The sequence below is a fragment of the Papaver somniferum genome, chromosome 4 (genome assembly GCF_003573695.1).
Source record: "Papaver somniferum cultivar HN1 chromosome 4, ASM357369v1, whole genome shotgun sequence".
Taxonomy (NCBI): Eukaryota; Viridiplantae; Streptophyta; class Magnoliopsida; order Ranunculales; family Papaveraceae; genus Papaver; species Papaver somniferum.
Window position 1 is genome coordinate 56850352 of NC_039361.1, and position 20783 is coordinate 56871134.

General features: G+C 33.8%; 1 protein-coding gene across 1 annotated transcript; it reads right to left on the minus strand.

Moving 5' to 3' along the window:
* Positions 1-351: 351 nt before the first annotated feature.
* Positions 352-3150, minus strand: LOC113273900 (cytokinin hydroxylase-like). The gene is made up of 5 exons (XM_026523477.1): positions 2754-3150; positions 2426-2655; positions 2058-2311; positions 1360-1747; positions 352-978 (listed from the first exon to the last, which is right to left on the minus strand). Exons 1-5 carry the CDS (start codon positions 3043-3045, stop codon positions 556-558), a joined length of 1587 nt encoding a protein of 528 aa, XP_026379262.1. The 5' UTR covers positions 3046-3150; the 3' UTR covers positions 352-555.
* Positions 3151-20783: the final 17633 nt, after the last annotated feature.

A 20783-nucleotide genomic window follows, 5' to 3' on the forward strand; every position in this document is an offset into this window, starting at 1 on the left:
GTTGGGCCAAGGAATCAAACGATCTTTTAAGTTCTTTTATGAATCAACCCACACAAATCAAAACCTTTTTTCTTTTTTTTTTTCTTTTTCTTTGCTCTTCTTCTTTATGTGGCTTTTGGCTTTTTTGTGGCCCTAGAAGGAGGTATCTCTTCTTCCATGCCTCTCATTATAACCATGCTTTCCCTTAATTAATCAATTATATTTCTAGTTAGATTCCATAACCACCATTAACCAGATATCAAAAGGTGATTAAAATGATATATCTTATCACCTTAATATGATTCTTATGAATTGATGATAACTCAAAAGCAAAAAAGAAGAAGAAAAGCAAACCACTTAACAGTGTTTAAGTCACTCAATTACTGTTTCTTTTTATCAATGATTTTGTATTACAAGCATTATTAAACATATATATATATATATATATATATATATATATATATTCTTTATATGACTCTTCAGAATAATAAAAACAAAAAATAAAGCCTCAACATCCTCTCTATTCTCAACAAAACAATCAAAACTCAAGAAACTCATATACGTACGATCTCATAATCATTGGGCAAGGGGTGTCAAGTAGACTTGAACCCCATATTTTGGTTTAAGCGTGAGGACGATAACCGGGGCATGTCGATAATTATCCGAAATTTTGAAGCTAAATTTTGATATTAACATAGACAATATAATCTTAGCTTCCATCATTGCAAATGCCTGACCGACACAGTTGCGTGGTCCAGTTGAGAAAGGCATGAAATGTCGTCCCGGTGCAAATGCTTTCCCTGCGAATCTTTCTGGCTTGAATTCATTTGCATCCTCACCCCATAATTCTTTACTATGATGGATGGCAAGAACAGGTATCCAAATTGATAATCCTTTAGGAATTTCTAAGTCACCCAATTTGATATCTTCAAAAACCATCCGAGGGAGAAGTGATGCTGGTGGGTACAGCCTGAGAGACTCCATGATCACCATATTTAACTGTATTCATAATCATTTAGTTAAATTCAAATCTTAACATATTATAATGCACTCAAAAAAGAAAAGAAAAGACTGCTGAATTTGTTCTAGAACTTTCCTTTTTCCTTCAAAAAGTTAATACTAGGATACATTTCCAAAATATACTCTTAATTGGTTTTAAAACTCCAAAACATGCACAAAACTTTGCAAACAAATAAAAGTACGGTTTCACTGGAAAAACTCGAAAATGACATTCGTGTTTCCGGATCGAAAGTTCTAACCGAAAACGACTTAACCGAACATGTTTTCTTGGCTTGTTTTCTTTCTTTTATTACGACGTCACATATAAAATGCGGCCCAAATATAAGGTGTCATCAAAATGCACATTAGACCAGTACTTACCAAGGTTAGCTTGGAAAGCTTTTCAGGAGAGGGGTCTTCATTGTTTAAAACTTGCAAAACTTCGGCACGAACTTTATCTTGCCAAGAGGGGTTGGTAGCAAGAAGCATTACAGTCCATGTTAGAAGTAGTGCGGTTGTCTCATGCCCGGTGAAAAAGAATGTTTTACATTCATCCATGAGTAATTGTAGATTGAAACTGAATCCGTTTCCGTTTTGTACTCTCTTTTTTTGAGTTTCAGCTAGTAACATTCCTAATAAGTCATTTCCATAAGACGTACTCCGACCGATGTCTACGCAATCTTTTCTACTTTGAATTATCTCCATTAGTAATCTCTCTACTTCCATTTTCAATGATTTAATCTCTCTATTGAATTTGCTTGGAAAGAATCTGTTCCCCATTACACAAAAAACAAAAAGAAAAGAAAAGCTTAGGATGATGGAATGAACTAGTTGAATGAAGAATCTAACTATGGTCAAAAATGTTGATGTCAAAAGACATTCTGAAAGTGAAAGAGAATTTGATTTATGTTAAAAAAAAATCATGTGAATTTATACTAAAATGGAATTTTAAAGTTAATGGAACACTAAAAAAAAAGTTGGATGATAATTTGTAGTAACAGAATCAATGAAAGGAAGAACCGATTATATTTGATCGACGAATAACACGAACTACTAACACACGGTACACGCGTACTTACCGGCTACCAGGAAGGCATAAATGCCGGCTTGATTGAGCACAAAGATGCTGCAAAGATGTTAGAAGATGAAATATGCGTTTTCCTTTATCATAACTACTGTCGAACTCCGTCCTTGATATAATATCACCAGTGAGTCGACTCATATAGTCACCAATGTCGATCTCAACGTTGTCATTTGTCGATGATTCGACTACGACTTGTTGCAGTGATTGGATCATTCTTTTAGTGCACTCCAACATGTATCCCACATGACACTGTTGATGATATTAAATCCACCAGTCATTATGATTTTTCGAGCAAGATAAGTATAGAGAAAGAGAATTCCTCTATTCAATATCAAAAAACTATAATCAATCATTTTATATTACCTTAAGTTTATCAGCCATGAAAGCTGGGGCGACTATATGTCTTTGGTGGTACCAGTCTTCTCCATTCGCCATTAACAAACCTCGACCAATAAAATGTTTACACCCTTGTCTTTGTAACCATGATTTCCCTGTAACTTTACTGTATTTTGATGAAAGTAATTCTTTTATCATCTCCATATCTGTTAAACACATCCTTGGTTCACTTCCTACCCAGTATATAAATCTTTTACCTGTATTACAGAATATTTCAATCAACAACAATAAAAACAAAACGCAAACGATCTAAAGGATTCAAATTTGAAGTGTCTATATGTTTATATTAGAATACCGTATTCTTTAGACCAGTGAAGGAAATGTGGTAGAAGGCGAGGAACGGTATTATGATCATGAATGGATTCCATATCATTAGCAGTAGCTTTGGAGACGAAGGAGGACACGTCAGCGAGATTTCCGACAAGAAACTTTGGTTTAGGACCATGAACACCTTGTTTCTCCATGATCTTTTTAATACGTCTCGGGTTTAAACAATAACATGAGATGGTTACATATGCAACTCTAGAAATGATAAAACAAACAAGTAAGACGAAAAACCATAATACTATCGACAACAACTCTGCCATAGCAACTAAAGATCCCAAGCAGCAATAACCAAGTATTAATTAACCAAGTAATTGATGGATCTCTCTAGCTACTACTGGCAGCTCAGCTAGTGAGAAGAAAGAGGAATGAGTGAGAGGGATGGTTAATTATGAACTCCTCGTCGCCCCTCTATTTATACCAAGAGTTTTTGAGTGACATATAAGAATCATATGCTCTATTCTAGTGTCTTTTTTTGTTCTTCTCTTTTTTATGTTTTGGTTTTTTCGAAATTCACTCTATTCATCTTGGCGCGCAAAATTTACAAATCATATGCTACAATCTATTCGTCAAATGCCACAAAAGTTACTAATCATATGTTACTCTTCAGGAAAATTATCAAGCTCCTTTATTTGTGAGAATATAAATTAAAGAGTAGTTCTACAGGGACCGCCATTTTGAACCATCATGGCAAAACCGTATATACACAGAATGGTGGAACCTGCAGCGGGAGAAAAATAGTGGGTCCCATTTTTGGGGTTTGTTTGTGCCTTGACGTTTTTCTTGTGGTGGATGTTTTTCCAAAATGTAGAAAAAGTATAAAAATTTATATATACCGAAAGAGTTTGCAATATACATTTTTATTGCACACTCTGCTATAGTCTGTCATGACTGTAGTATAATGACAAAGTCATTTGGGGATGATATCAGTGATTCAAGTTTAAAATTCGTCAGCATCAAATTCTTTATCGATACTGATAAAAAACAATCCGTCTAGTTGAGTTGACGCCTTCACGATACTAATTTCTCGTGCGTTTTATTATTACGGATTTGGAAGTGCATAAGGGTTTGACTTTTTCTTCTTTATGTATCTGCAAATTATGACATTTTCCCCATTATAACCTACTAACCTTTATCCACAGTAAGCATTGAACCTTGCATGATTAGAAACAAGGTTCGAAAAACACCCGCTTTTACCGAAAAACGACCGTTAAAACTGTCACATCCATATACCGTGGCCGTGAGGGTCCCCGAACCCCGTGCCTTTATAATGTCGATAAATAGGAAATAACGACAGTTTTTTAGGACCGTTTTTCAGTTTTTATACACGTTATAACTGTTTTTCTAAAATTAGTTTGAATGTTTTTTTTCTTCTAAATAACATTTTAACATGCGTTTTTTAGAACAATTTTTCCGTTATCACGTACGTTATAATCGTGTAAATAATTTTCTTACCATTTTTTTTGAATTTTTTTCTTTCTCTGGATTGAAAGCTTAAAACTTCGAATTAAAATTATTTAAATGATACAAGGAAAGTAACTACAGGATTAAAAACTTCAAATTTAAAAAACATAGGATTGTTAAACTAGTGTTCATCATTTAAAAAGCTAAGCGAACCAACTACGACCACCGCCTTTTTTTGATTTATTCATGTATTCTTCATTTTCTCGGCGGTTCCTTTCTACATCATAGTCGTTGTGGTCGGGGTACTGGCTATCTTCGTTTGCATAACATTATCGTCTTCATAACCTCCTTCATTTTCATCATCATTGTTACCTACTTCATTGTTGTTATCAATATTAGAATTATATCCTTCGTTCATATGTTGAACACCATGGTCAGAGCGATCGGAAGTGTAACGAGAATCATATGTTAGATTCACATTCTCATAACCCTGTGTATTGTCTCCAAAGGAAAGATTACCAAAGTCATAAACAAAGTCACTCACTGGTAACCTTTCGTATGGGATTTGAACTTCAGGATCATGCCAGTTGTATGGTAGAGGGACATGCTCTGGATTATTAACGGCTTCCTCTTCCAGCATATTAAACCATTGTTCTTCTTGAGGAAAAACCGGTGTTTCGTCTTTCCCCCGCTATCCAGTCAAGCATATTGCCATCCCTCAATAGACTATGAACGTCGTGAACATCAGTGTTATGTCGCCTTGCTTTACCTTTAATTCTTTGTTGCTCCAACTTCAAATTGTACTGCACATACACCAGATCATTTATTCTCGATGAAAGTAAACGATTACGTAGTTTGGTGTGGATTCTTTCAAACACACTCTTATTCCTCTCTGATCCAGACGATGTATTTGTTTGACTTAATATCTTTGCTGCAATCTTCTGGAGGAATGGATACTCAACACCATAAGATAACCACCTACTTACAGGATCACCATGTTGAGCTGCAACACGTGCTGATGGTGATGCAAATTGACCTTGCATCATTCGCATTCTTCCCGCCTACAAAGAAAAGTACAATTGTTACTAGAAATTCAAATTACTTAATTATACATATTTGGAGATAGTATTAGTAATTTTGTACCTATAGCATGCATTTTGCTTGTTCTTGCGGGCCACTAACCATTTTTGATATAACTTCAGTAAGAAAAATTTGAGGCTCAGAAATTTCATTATTGATGAGATTAGTTGATGGGTTAAAGATGTAATAAGGATTGAGAAAATACGATGCAGCATGAAGAGGAGAACTCAACTGACTTTTCCATTGTTTCTTTATTACACCCATGATAGAAGAATTTCGATTTGATTCCAAACTCATTTGTATAGTTTCCACACATGTAGCAAGTGCATGGAACAAATAGCCCATGGTAGGTTTGTCTGAGTCCAAGAAACGAATCATTTTCAATAAAGGACCAACCATTATGCATGCATTTTGACACGTTTTCCAGAGCATCTCATTTGAAATAATACTCTTTACTTATCTAGCTTGTTTGGTTCTTTCTTCGCATTACTATGCATGTATTGCATAATTGGTGCCGACGATATAGGTCATCTATTAATGGGACAAAATTTAAAAATTAATAGGTCATCTATTTAGGGACGGAGAGAGTATTAGAAAAGAAAAAAAACCTAGTAACACCGTTTTTTAGACTCGTTAAAACGTTTTCACGCACGTTATAACGTTACATACGAATTTCAGATCATAATTTTTTTTATTTTCTATTTAACCGTCACAACGTCCGTTATTTTTTAAAAAAACGTCCAAAAAACGCTTTTTTTTTACTATATAACGCGTTTTTTGCCCAAAACATGCTCACACCTGTCAAAACTCATTATAACGATCGCGCCTAGTACATGTGATCTGAGCCGTCACCCGTTTTTCAAACCTTGATTAGAAACACTATATGTATCATTGTAAATTTGAAATGATTTAACATTATAAAGATTTAAGCAGTGAGCCACTTCCAACAAAGGATTTGAGTGATGACTATGATTTAGACTTTTGAAATTACATGACGGATTAGTAGATATCAACACCTTACAGTTGACTTATATTTTTGTGGGTATAGTCACTTTCTCATGGAGATCTCATTGAGTCTTAAGCTTTTTCTTTTTGACTCTTAAGTCTTAACAAGGTTGCCAAACAACCTGAAATGAAAGTGTTTCTGTTATTCAAGAATATAACAAAAATTATACTACTATTCATGAGAAACAAAAATTATAAACTCCTTAGCGATTGTATATTTTAGGGAATTTTGATAAAGTATCCCTGTTTTTTTAATCCCATAAAATTAATGTCCCCGTTTTTTTCAAACTTTCTAAAGTGTCATTCTGTTTGGTTTTCCGTCTTAGACCCACATTGATTGGTCAAGACCAGTTCACCCAGTCAAAATTGTATGCAGAAATTACACTAAAGCCCATACGCAAACATAAATGTCCCAAATCCTTTCACTCCCCAAAATCTTCATCGACCCCCTGGTTTTCTTCTCCTTCTTCCCTTGAAGCGTAATGGGAAAGTGAGAATCAAGTTTCATCTTTTCCTTTAACTTCTTCAAGTCATTCAATTAATTTCAAGTTCATCTTCTCCTGTAATTTCTTCTATTAAGGCTTGTTTAGTTTGAGAAAAAATGGAAAATTAGGGCTTGATGGATCTGACTTTTTGCCGAAAAAATTTATGATGTTGCGAATATTATATCGGGAGAACATGATTTGGGTTCGCTAACAAAAGAAGAAGTTGCAGTTGAAAGAGTTGGTAAATCATTAAAAACCAACTAAAGAAGATTCTCATATTGCACAGATAACTTTAGGGTTTCGGATTTGGGGATTTTTAAGAAACAAAAATAATTCTAGGGATTCTATTGAATCTGATGGTGAAGAGATGAAAACTAGGGTTTGAGATTCACAGAGAAGAACACAACAAGCTTGAATCAGTGTTAATTTGGTTTGGATTTAAGTTATGTTGCTCGAATTTAAGGGAAAAGGTTTTGCTGGTGGAAAATGAAGTATGGGTTCGATTGAGATGGAATTGGTGTTGGTTACAGTCTTGATTTGGTGGTGAATATAATGGGTATTTGTTTGATTTCGTTTTGAGAAGAATTTGGATCTGCAGTGGTGTTGGTGGTAAAGAAGCGGTGGTATTGAACTCTAGTCGGAGTTGAGATGGAGCTGATGTTAGAAAGATTCAGAAGCTGGTTATGAATTAAAGAGTGGGTATGAGTTGAATTAACTGTTGGTTGTGGCCATGAATGTTATGTTGCTACAAATGGAGGTTGAATTGCTGGTCCTGTAGTTGAATTTTTGGTGGTTGCAGGGAACTGAAACTGGGGATGATTGAAGCTACATAATGATCTTAGATGTATGTTAGGACCACAGTCAGATAAGAAATGAGTTAAGCTGAATCTGTGTACTAATGGAAGAAAACGGGAAGGGATTGTGTTGCAGGCTTAGAAGATGGTGGTTGCAACGGAACTATGGGATTTGTATTTGGCGGAACAAGGTTGCAGATGTTGTACAGATGAAGGCTAGGACAACAGTCATGAAAGACGCAGTGATGATGAGCTGGTGGTGTTTGAACTATGAATTGGATTTGGTTTATCCCGTTTGCAGCTGGTGTTGTATGGAAGGAGTATGCATTGCATGGATGTATTTGAAGTCGAAGTACAAAGATCTCAAGAACTGGAGCTGCATTAGGAGACAGGAAATGGCAGGAGTATATAAACTGCAATGAACTGAGACCGTGGTGAGTGTTGCAGGGTTTATTATGAAGTTGGTTGTGTATGGAATTGCTGCAAGTAGATGAAAATGCTAATGGTGCTACGCGCATTAGTGGTTACAGAATGGATGCAGTTGTGCTGGTGGTGGTGGTGGTGGTATGTTAGAGTTCCAGATTGCAATTACAGAGAACAAGGTTTATATTCCTTGGCATGTGTAGCTGGACTGACGCAAATGATGAATGAAGAATGAATGGGTTTGACTAGATGAATGTTAGGTTGTGCAGGGAAGCTAGCAATGAAATGACATGAAATTATGGCCGGGAAACAACCATAAACAGGGGAGACAGGAATTGCAGGCAATAAGAAGTAGAGTTGATTTGGAGTTGACTCGACTCGGCGTTTCAAGTCGGCGATTCAAGAAAATCCAACTCTACTCATGAGGAAGGGCTTTTTGGACATTTTGACCCTGTCACCTAAGCGTTAACAGTTGTTAACTGTCGTTTACCGTTTTTGAATAAAACGGTCAAGAAAATGGTACTTTAACAAATTTTTAAAAACGGGGATACTTTTTTAATGTAATGTTAAAAATAGGGGTACTTTATCAAAAAGCCCTATATTTTAGTGTAAAAGAAATTTACAGTGAGGATGAAGAGAGAAGTTATAGAGACGAAGGATGAGATAGAAAACTCAACTTAAAATCTGACTAGTTCCGAAAACAATTTACTTGGGAAAATCAAACTGCCACCACCAGTATCAGGCATTCATTACCAGTCTACCACCACCTTCTTTTATAGACAAAAAACAGCAACAAACAATTACTCCTGCTTACAGGTTATAAAGGCAGGCACACAAAATCCGAAGTGCCAACCAACTGTGTAACTGTGTTTAGGACATTTCCCGATTTGTCATTATTTGTTGTAAGCGGGAGACGTGGCATTCCTTTTTCAGTGCATCACTGACCTTTTGATCTGTGACATTTATGGACCCTCATCCACTCATTGGTGATTTACTGATTTCTTGTATAAACGAAAGAGAAAATAAATAAAGATCATCAAAATCAAATCATTAAAGCAAGAGCAATTTTGATTTTTGTCCGCCCACAAGATATCCAATTAAACACTCTTCTAGATTCTGACTCCCGCCAGGACTATATTTATGACACGGTAAATTTCTTTTGAACTAGGGCACGATTGATTTCTTTCTATTTGTTTTGGGAAAGCTTCCAACAAAAAGTTTCTTTCCTAAAATTTCACTTTTTTTAAAGAAAACTTTGTTTTGGGAAAGCTTCCAACAAAATGTTTCTTTCCTAAAATTTCACTTTTTTTAAAGAAAACTTCCTGTATGACGCTTACATTCTCCGTTTCAGGAAAATAATTTTTTTTTTTAATATTTTGTATCTACAAAGAGATAGTTTCATTTATAATAGGTTGAACATCCAAAATTATCTTTTCTCGTACTAATGATAATATAGGCAATTGTGATAATTAAATGGTTTTTTGAGGGTTTTTATTGAGGGTGATTTTGGAAATAAATTTTAAAAGTTACCCTCTCACATACTTGTCTTAAAAATTGTGCAAATTAAAAAGGTAACTCTTTTCCTGAAACGGCGGGAGTATTTCCTAAAGATCAATAACTAAGTAACTGGAAACTTACTTTTACAAGAGGCAAAATAGATTTTAGCTTGCACTGTAATACAAGAGAACAATTTTGATGGAGGCGATTTTGATTGGGGGCATGGGTAACCAGTAGGAAACTGTCACTTGCCATCCTTAATTAAGGAATTTTAGCTAATTATTTCTGTAAAAAAACGTATTATAGGAATTCATCACTGATTAATCTTCCTCTGACAGTCGTCAGAAAAATAAGGATAAGAAAAGTATTAATTTTAAATTTGTAATTCTTGATCGAAAAAGGGTTAGGGATTTGTAAATTTGATTACTAATACGTCACAGACCTTCACAAAATAAAGGAAATGAAAAACCACTGACATTGTTATTACTACTACCGTTGCTACATTCTTGAGATAATAATCACTATTGATGAAAAAGTAAAATGGAAAAATATTGCAGTTTCTTTAGAAAGTAATAAAAACGACCAAAATTAATGATTGTTGGGATTTTGCAGGTATTATAAAATTTGTAACGATCAAACACTCATGAAAGTAAAGCAAGAGCAATTTTCAATTTTGTCCGCCCACAAGATATCCAATTAAGCACTCTAGTTTTTGACTCCTGTCGGGGACTATATTTACGTCGCGATAAATTTTTCTGTATTTCTTTTGAACTACGTCACGATTGATTTCTTGCTATTTCTTCTGGGAAAATTTCCAACAAAATGTGTTCTTTCATAAATTTTCACTTATTTTTTGAAAAAGCTTCCAACGTAACGCTTATTTCCTAAAGATCGATAACTAAGTAAGTGTCATTGGAAACTTACTTTTACAAGAGGTAAAATAGATTTTCGTTCGCATTGTAATACAAGAGAAATTTTTTGATGGGGGCGACTTCGAATGGGGTATGAATGACCAGTAAAAAACTGCCACTTGCCATCCTTAATTAAGGAATTTTAGCTAATTATTTTTGTAAGCAAGCGTATTGTAGGAATTTATCACCGATTAATCTTCCTCCGATAATCGTCAGAAAAATTAGGATAAGAAATGTATTAATCTTAAATTTGTGATTCTTGATCGAAAAAGGTTAGGGATTTATAAATTTGATTAGTGATACATTATAGACCTTCACAAAATAGAGGAGATGAAAAACCACCGTCACTGTTATTGCTACTTCCGTTATTACATCCTTAAGATAATAATCATCATTGATGAAAAAGTAAAATGGAAAAATATTGCAATTTCTTTAGAAAGTAATAAAGACAACGAAAATTAATGATTATTGGGATTTTATCGGTATTATAAAATTTGTAACGATCAAACACTCATGAAACTAATCTTTTAGATTTACGTTGTATTTTTTCCTAACTCAAACAAGACCCAAAAAATTAATCAAAAAAAAGAAAAGAAACAAGATCCAAAACCAGTATAGGAAAATTAGTAAACAAAATTCAAAACAGGCCCAAAATTTCAGTCTTAGTGTTCATATACATCCAAGGTTTTTCATTCTTCAAATTTCTTTGATAAGTATAAAAACAAGGAAACTAAGGCGGAATATATTTCCGTAAACACTCTTGTTATCAAAAATAGAAATTAATTAGTTAAAAATTTAATGACAAATGACAGTCTTCTACAGATTCCTCATGGACCCATCCAAAATCGTCCCCATCAAAAAAATTCTCGAAATACAACTACTCATTTAAGAAGTAGTGTCTTTTTAAATACTTTTAAAAACACATTTACTGATTTACAAGAGAGCTTATATATGTTTGCATCATTGATTAAACACAAATAAATATATATGTTCACATCGAAAAGTTACATTATTTTTTGAATCTAGTAAGATTATTAGGGAAATATATTTGGTAGTTATAGTTTGAATTTCGGTTACACTGTATTTATGTGAGTCATACGTGTGATGTATGTGTGAGTGCCGCATGTGCACTCTACTATTTGTCATATATATATTCTCTCAAGTCTGTCTGAGATGAATATTATCTTTTACATTTTCGATTTAAATTTAATTTTCAGATTTACTTTCTCTCTCTAAAATGTTTTTTAGATTCAAAATACTTTATCAGATTTAATATATTGAAGTTCTTATACATTGAAGATTATATTAGGTTTACTATAGTATCATTCGAGCAGAGAGCTTCACGGCGTTAATTTTTGATCCTTTTTGTCATATTTCTCAATCAATTGCTTACTTTTCTGGCTATTCTTAGTCTTTGGTGGTGATTTCTTAATCAAATCTAGTATTACCATACTGTCTTTTATCAGTTCACAGTTTCCTTTAGTTTTTCAGTCGTTTGATCTCAGCAATTCTCTTCAATTTCATCGTTTATCTTTCTTTCTATTTTTCGATTATGGATCAAAACTATACTTCCTTGATTACTTCAACACCTTTAAATCAAATTGCTAGTATCATTTATGTTAAACTTCATGATGACAATTTTTTGGTATGGAAATTTGCTTTTCTTTCCTCATTGAAACGTTATAATGCTATTTCCTTCATTGATGGTACTAGTTTATGTCCTCTTCAATTTCTCACTCATGTTAATGGACGCAATCGGGTCGTTAGTCCTGCTTATACATAGTGGAATAAACAAGAACAAACTACTATTCTTTGGATTAATTCTATTACCTCCGATATTGTGTTCATCTATCTGGTGCATTTACTGCGTTTGATCTTTGGAAACTCATTGAGGATATTTTCACAAACTTCGTCCACACATGTGATTTAACTTCATATTAAGTTTCAGACTCTACGTCAAGGAAATCTTATTGTTTCTCAGTTTCTTTCAGAATTGAAGAAACTTATAAATGTATCAGCTATTGTTGGTTGTGTTGTTTCAGATTCAGAAATTATGGTAACTGTTTCAAATGGTCTTTATGCTGATTATGATGCTTTTGCTACTTCTATCTGTGTTCGTTCTCCACCTGTTACAAGTAGAGAAATTCATAATCTCTTACTTAGTGAGAAAACTATAGTTACTTATAGATTAAATACTTTAAAACTATCTTATGAGAAGACTTTTGCTGCTAGATTTGACTTTAAATATCCACCTTAAGGTTATTATTCTGCACCTTAAGCTTTTACACCATCTTATTCTAGAGGAAATCATGGTAGAGGTCGTGGATGGATACCTTCATTTACTAAATCATATGATTATTTTCATCAACAATATGCATCAATACCTCATTATTCTCCAAGACCACCTTCACCATAATTATGGTCAGAAAGGCCTACTGCTCAAAGACCACCTAATTATGCTTAGAATTCAGCTCAACAAGAAAGACAACTATGTCAGATTTGTCACCAAAATTGTCACTCAGCACCAACTTGCAATCAGAGACTCAATTTCGCTTATCAAGGGAGAACACCACCTTCAAATATCTTGGCTATGTTAGTTAGCGCTAATGTATTTGGTGACAATCCATGGTTTGTTGATTCCAGAGCTAATAATCACATCACTGCTGAAGAGGATTATTTAATTATTCATTCTCTTTTCACTGGTTCAGAGGTGATTTCTACTGCAAATTGGGAACATATGGAGATTTCTCACTTTGGCTCTAGTACAAAATACTTACATAATCATGCTTGTGTGCTAAATAGCTTATTATTAGTTCCCAAGTATGCTCAGAACTTGTTATCTGTCCGTAAATTTAATTACATATGATAACAATTGTTCTCTAACATTTACATGTGATGGTTTTACTGTTCATGATCTCTCCACTGTGAGGATTCCGTACAATGAATATCAGAGTAATGGTATTTATCATATTCATTTCACACCAGCCTTTTATCTTCTATTTTCTCATCACCATCAGCATTCTCTGCTTTTGAATTTTGGCACGGAGGCTTGGGCATCCCTCCTTTCAGTCACTTCAAAGAATTGATAAAATCTTTGCTCTTACTGATTTTAAGAATAAACCACTCTTCCGTAACGAGTGTCAATTAGGTTGTAGTCATAAGCAACCTTTTCAGTTGTCTTCTACTGTTAGTTTTGCGCCTTTAGCTTTACTTCATATGGATCTTTGAGGCCCTTGTAATGTTACATATGTTGATGGATCTTTATATTATGCTGCAACAATTGATGATTATTCAAAATATTGTTGGTTATTTCTTTTAACTCTTAAATCTGATTTTAAGTTTCTTTTTATTTATTTTGTAAATCAAATAGAGACTTTTCTTCAACATCCTGTCAAAGTCATTAGGACAGATGGATGTGGTGAATTTTTCAATGCATATCTTAAATAGTTCTTAACCAGTTTGGGTATTTTATGAATCTACTTGTCCTTACAGTCCTGAGCAGAATGGAGTTGCTGAGTGAAAGCAAAAACATATTTTTAATCTTAGTAGAACTATGTTACTTCAATCTAGCCTTCCACACTCTTATTGGGTTACTGCCACTTTTTGATAAATAGACTTCACACCAAAACCATTTCTTTCAGTATTCCTCTTGAGGTTTTGTTCAATGTTACACATGAGTATAACTTCTTAAAGTATTTTGGATGTGCCTGTTTTCATTGGCTAAGACCATATACCAGCTCTAAACTTCAACCTAAAAGCATACGTTGTGTATTTTTGGGTTATAGCTCATTTCAGAAATGTTATCAATGTTTAGATCCCTCTACTGGAAGGATTTATATCTTTAGGCATGTGGTGTTTGATGATTCTTCTTTTCCTTTCAAATAGTTAGCTCTTACAACATCTAGTGTTGTACTTACTAATGATTTTCGTTCTTTTAAGCAAACATATTTTTTCACAAGTCATACAATATAATATTCTCTCTTTCCTGTAACTCCAAATTTTATTTGTCCCGCTATAGTTTCTAACTCCACATCATTATCCACTGATTCTGCTCCTCTACCTAGCAATACTGCTAAAGCACATAACATGATTACTAGAGCTAAAAGAGAGGTATTTAAACCAAAAACATACTATGCTTCTAAACATGTTTTTCCAAGTGCTTTTCTCAGTAATATTTCAGATCCAACAACAACATGCTTCAGTTGAGCTAACAAGAGGCAGAGTTTCTATGGTAGATGAGATCAATGCTCATGTTTCATCTAGACTTGGTCTTTGATGGAACTTCATCCTAGTCAGAATGTTGTGGGATGCAATTGAGTGTTCAAGGTTAAGCATAAGGCTGATGGATTCATTGATAAGTACAAATCCAGGTTAATTGCTAAAAGTTTTCATCAGCAACAAGGTGTAGATTTTTCTGAAATATTTAGCTCTGTTGCTAAACCTACCACTATTAGACTTATTTTAGCTCTTGTTGTTTAGTTTGAATGGTCTATTACTCAGCTTGATATTAGTAATGGTTTTCTTCATAGTGACCTGAAGGAGGAGGTTTATATGCAACAACCTGTTGGTTTTTTGGACCCTGATCATCCTGAGTATGTTTTTCTATTATGCAAATCCATTTATGACCTCAAACAGGCTCCTAGAGCATGGTATGGCAAATTATATGATGCTCTTTTCTCTTTAGGGTTTGTTGCTTATGTTTCAGATACTTTTTTATTTGTACTGAAGAAGGGAAAGATAGTGGTTATCTGTTTGTTCTATGTTGAAGATATTCTTCTTACAGACAATGATTAAGTTTTCATCAAGTCTACCGTCTCTCAATTAAGTACTTCTTTTTCTGTTAAGGATCTTGGTCCTTTACATTTTTTTCTGGGTCTTGAGGTAAAAAGGAATAAGTTTAGGTTATTTCTTTCTCATTCCAAATATGCTCTGGACTTAATCAAAAGAACTAACATTGTGTGAGCTAAATCATGTCATTCTCTTGTTTTTACTTCTACCAAGCTTGTTCATGTATATGGTGATTTTCTTGAGAATCCAACAGAATTTAGATCCATTATAGATAGATGGCAATACCTCACTTAGACTAGACCTGAAATTAGTTTTGATGTAAATCAGGTCTGTTAACATATGTAGAGACCTACTACTGCTCATATGACTGTTGTTAAATGTATTTTTAGATATAATAAGGCATATTAGACTACGTCATTGTATTCACTAAGAGGATAGTTGCTTTACAAGGATCTAGTGATGTTGATTTGACAAGTAATCCAACTGAGGGGAAGTTCATTAGTGGTTTTTGACTCTTTTTTGGTCCTAATCCAATTACATGGTCATCTCGCAAGCAATCTACTGTTTCTAGGTATAGCACAGAGTTTGAATACAGATGTTTAGATCAAACTGTAACTGAAGTGGTTTGGGTCTGTCAGTTACTCAGAGACTTGCATATCTTTTTGCCTTGCCTGCTATTCGATGTAATAACATCTCTTATTTATCTCTGGCTAGCAATCCAGTAATGCACAATAAAATGAAACATGTTGCAATCAATTTTCATTTCATCAGAGAGCTGGTTCAGCCTGATCAATTAAGGGTCTTCTACATTCCTACATTGGATCAAGTGGCAGATATTTCACCAAGGATTTGCATGGTCCATGATTCATATTGTTACGTCACAAGCTCATAGTCCTTACTACTCATGTGTGTGTATGTGTGTGTGTGTGGGGGGGGGGGGGGGGGGGTAGTGAAATGTATTTGGTAGTTATAGTTTGAATTTCAGTTACACTATATTTGTGTGAGTCACATGTGTGTTGTATGTGTGAGTACCGCGTGTGCACTTTAATATTTGTCATATATATTCTCTCTGGACTGTCTGAGATGAATGACGTCTTTTACATTTTCATTTTCAATATAATTCTCAGATTTACTTTCTCTCTCTAAAATATTCCTTAGATTCAAAATACTTTTATCAGATTCAATAAGATTGAAGTTCATCTAGTTTGAATATTATATTAGGTTTACTACGTATCATCAAAATATTAGCTTCAAATTCATTGTCATTTGAGATCTAAAGAAAAATTGGTACGAATCATGTAAGATAGTGTCCATATAAGATTGTTCAAGGACCCTCCCTCTTAATTAAACGTAATTATATAATTACTCTAAAATAATTTTAGATTGTTTTCCGATATAGTTCTTAATTGTTTTTATGAATCCATCCCATGTAGGGAACTTATCCTACGCTACCTATGCAATCAATTAACAAATACAATAATCTTCATCTAACTCTCTATTATCGACAACCAAAGGATATCTGTAATATCGATTACCCATATCGTTCCTTATATCACAAGGTAAAATAAGTTCTTCATCTAAGTTCCATTTACTACGCTACCAAGAATTATCTCTCTTAGATGCATTGTAGCAAATGCATTAAAATTCATGAGAATAGTTAAACCTATTCACAAACTTGTACACTCGGTTTGTGATAATATCAAGTACTCGCGTTTCAGGGTCTACTATTTTCGAACCGACAAGCCTAAATATATTGTCTTCCTTTATTTTTTTGTCACTCTCCTCCTATAAATTTGAGTTTGTTAGATTTTCTAGAACATTGGTTTTATTATATCAAGTTTATTGCTTTTGAATAGGCTAATGACTATTATTGTATATGCTTAAAAGTTACAATAGCTTTACTGTTGTTGTCAAATCTCCTCAAATTATGTTCTTCGTCAAAGTGATCAACAACATTGATCAATTATCCCATACTACCCATAGAATGGTCAAAACATTATATTATTTTTGAGTCTAAACTTATCCATTATTCTCCTTCTTCTTTTTTTTTTTTAGCAATTTTATCACGTGGACATCTTGAATTATCAATACCCCTTTGAAGTTCTTTGCGTGGTTTATTCATCTTCTTTTACTGTTTTGGAGCTCTTGTAGTACTATGGTGGAACAAGATGCTGCAAAACTAAATAACTTATGATCATTATCATAATTATCCTTTTATTTTTGTGATTGTTCACTTAGATACCAACAAGGTTGTTAGTGTGTATGCTAATATGGTTCCATGGTATATTGGTTATTGCCCACCATATGTATGATAAGATTGAGATTGGAAACCATATTGACTGCAATTAGTATTTATATATGATGTTGTGAAGTGTACATATTTTCTCTGAGAAGAAACCTGACGACAACACAAGCAAAATAGAAAATATAACATAATTAAAATCTAAAAACAAAATAAAAGGGGGGGTGTATATAACTTTTTTTTAGGACCTTACCCTTCTACTTCCGGCGGACGATGAATACCACTAATGACTTTGAAAAGGAGAGGGTACCAGCACACCACCTGTTAGAGCACTGGTCGATCGAACTCGCAAGTCTTGCTATCTAAATCTTGTTGTCAATGTTAGATTTACAAAACTATATCTTGATTTATAGTCTACTAAAGTCAATCCTCGGACTAAGATTAGAGTATGGTAGTTGAGTATCAGACATCACTGAATAAACCTCGAAAATTGAATATTGAAAATCAAACGAAGACATTTGGATAACTTCATTGACAAAGAGGTATGTGAAAACTGATCCATCATATTTATTCACGACAATTACCATTCTATCTTTATGAGTCTATGTTGTATGTTATTAGTAGATATCATATTGCAAAGGTGAAATTTCGAGTCAAGCTTGTCTTGATAAATATCTCAAAATATGATTCAATAAATGGATGTTCGTAGATCCTTAACAATCTTGGTTAAGAACAATCTATTGTTCATGAACTATTTTTGTTTCAGGTTGATCGCTTGGAAAATGCCCAAGCAATAGTATTTCATATCTATGACGTTTGGGAATGTTTCAAATTATTTAAAGGACGTTTTAAGACTACTGAAATTCTGGACGCAGGGTAGGTACGCATACCCAGTATGTGTACCATATACATTTTATTTTGAGAATGGGTAAGGTTAGTATGCGTACCTTAAGGTTCTGATTTCATGATAGGGGAGGTACGCATACCCAATACGCGTACCCTAAGGAATTGAGTTCGAGAACGGATATGAGTACACATACCCAGTGCGCGTACCCTAGCAACCTGATTTTCACGAAATGGTTCATGGGTATGCGTACCCTTACACATACCTACCCAGTACGAATTAAGCAGATGCTCATAAACTATTTTCAAAATATGTTTGGTATATCCAAAACTCTCATAAACACTTCTAAGAAAACTTTGATCACTAAATCAGCTTATGTTTGTGAATCATGGTCTAAGTTTCGAGTGTTAATGAAAAGGATTATGTTTATAATTTCTTAAGGCATATTTTCCATTAACTATGATTGTACACGGTTCTAGTACCCTAGAACGTAGTACACATTCTTCTGTGTAATTTTAAGAAAAACTTCTTGTTAGATCATTGCTCGGTCGAACTCGCAAGTTTTGTTATCTCAAGCTTGTTGTCAATGTTAGATGCACAAAACTATAACTTGATTTCTAGTCTACCAAAGTCATGTCTCAGACTAGGATTATAGTATGCTAGTTGAGTATCATACATCACTAAATAACCCTCGAAGATTGAAGATAGAAAATCAAATGAAGACATTCTGAGAACTTCATAAACAAAGAGGTATGTGAAGACAAAATATTTACTCACATTATCACAATTCTATTTATATAAGACTGTGCCCTAGGACTTCTAACATTTAATATTGCAAAGAAGAAGTTTAGAGTCAAGAGTCTCTTGTTAAACATATCGGAATTTGATTTAAACAATGTATGTTCGTAGATCTTTAGTAATCTTAGTTTGAAACAAGTTATTGTTCAAAACTATATTTCTGTATCATTTAGAGATTTCACAAGCAATTATATATATCGATTGAGAAAGTTTCAAAACATAAAAAGAGAGATTTTAGAACTACTGAAATTTAGACTCAGGGTACGCGTACCATAGATATTTGAAGTTCCGGAGCGTAGGTAGGTACGCATATGCAGTACGCGTACCATTGATCTCCTAGTTCGTTAGTGAGACCGGTACACATACCTAGTACGTGTAACTCAAGTGCATGAGTTCATGAATAGCCTAGTTGTACACATATCCATTATGTGTACCTTGGCTATCTGAATTCACGAACTGATTCATAGGTACGGGTACCGGTTCACATACCTACCCAGTACAAATTAAGCAGATGCTCATGAACTATTTTAATAAATATGTTGAGGATTGTTACAACTCTCATGAATACCTCTAAGGCATCTTTGATCACTAAAACACCTTATGTATGGGAATTATGATTCAAGTCTTAAGTATATAAATGAAGACGAATTTGCTTATTAGTTCTTAAGGCATATTTGTCATGAACTATATACACGGTTCCAGTACCATGGAATATAGTGTATATTCTTCTGTGTAATTTCAAGATGAACTTTTCACACGATTACATGAACTTTTAACAAAAGTTTCATATAAATATAGAAAGTGTTTACTTAATCCTCAAGTTATCTCAGCTTGAATTCAAAGCAACCCTAGTCTTGAAAGTCTATAAATAGAGAGACTCAAACAAATGGGAATTTCAATCCTTGACACTTCTATGGCCTAGTTGTATCTTAGAGTGGTCCACTGTTAACCTATTTTCCTCTAAGAAACATAATTAGTTTAACGACTTAAAGACTTCATTTAGGGATTCGTGAATCCATGGTCGACCATCTTTTCCTTGATAGTTCGTGTATCCTGATCTTGTTCTTTCTTATTGTCGAGGTTTTGGTCAATCTCCTCCAAGAATGAGAGAGATAGAAATCGGAAAGTTCTCTTCGTCTCGATATTTGTGATTCCTCAAGATAGATATCTAAAATTCTTCCTTGTTGATCGGTTTAAGATTGTTCTTGATAGGTGGTTACTAATCTACGCTTTTCAGATAACTGAATGTAAGTGTTCTGGATTTGTGAGGTTTCCTAGCTTTGTGTATTACAAACATATTTCCTAGCCTTGATCTAATCGATATAAAGGTAAATAAAATAGGTTATATGGTAGAGGAAGATTGGTATCAAAAGTCTTCACTTAGGTAGATTGGTGCTTAAATCTGAACAAGGTCACGGGTTATATTACAGTTGCAGTTATCCTCGTTAAAAAAATTCTTGTGTTTGTGTTTTTTACTTTTTCGCATCTTTTGATTATTGAAAAGTATTATACAGGTTCGTAGTTATATTAAACGAAAAAGTTTGTGGTGCACTTGGTACCCCCTTCTTTTCACATCTTACATGCTTACATAAATTCCTAATAAGAATTTCATCTAAACTAGGAAAGTTTTTGCTTGAATTTCAAGTTATGTTAGCTTGAATTCAAAGATAACTATAGTCATGAAAGTCATAGAGAGACTCAAACAAATGGGGATGCTAATCCCTGTCACT

Bases quoted from the DNA above. Each gene is read 5' to 3' on its own strand.
- LOC113273900 (XM_026523477.1), bottom strand. From the start codon at position 3,045: ATGGCAGAGTTGTTGTCGATAGTATTATGGTTTTTCGTCTTACTTGTT. The intron at 2,656-2,753 runs GTATTCTAATAT...TCTGTAATACAG, and splicing joins TCACTGGTCTAAAGAATACG to GTAAAAGATTTATATACTGG. The intron at 2,312-2,425 runs GTAATATAAAAT...TATCATCAACAG, and splicing joins TCATGGCTGATAAACTTAAG to TGTCATGTGGGATACATGTT.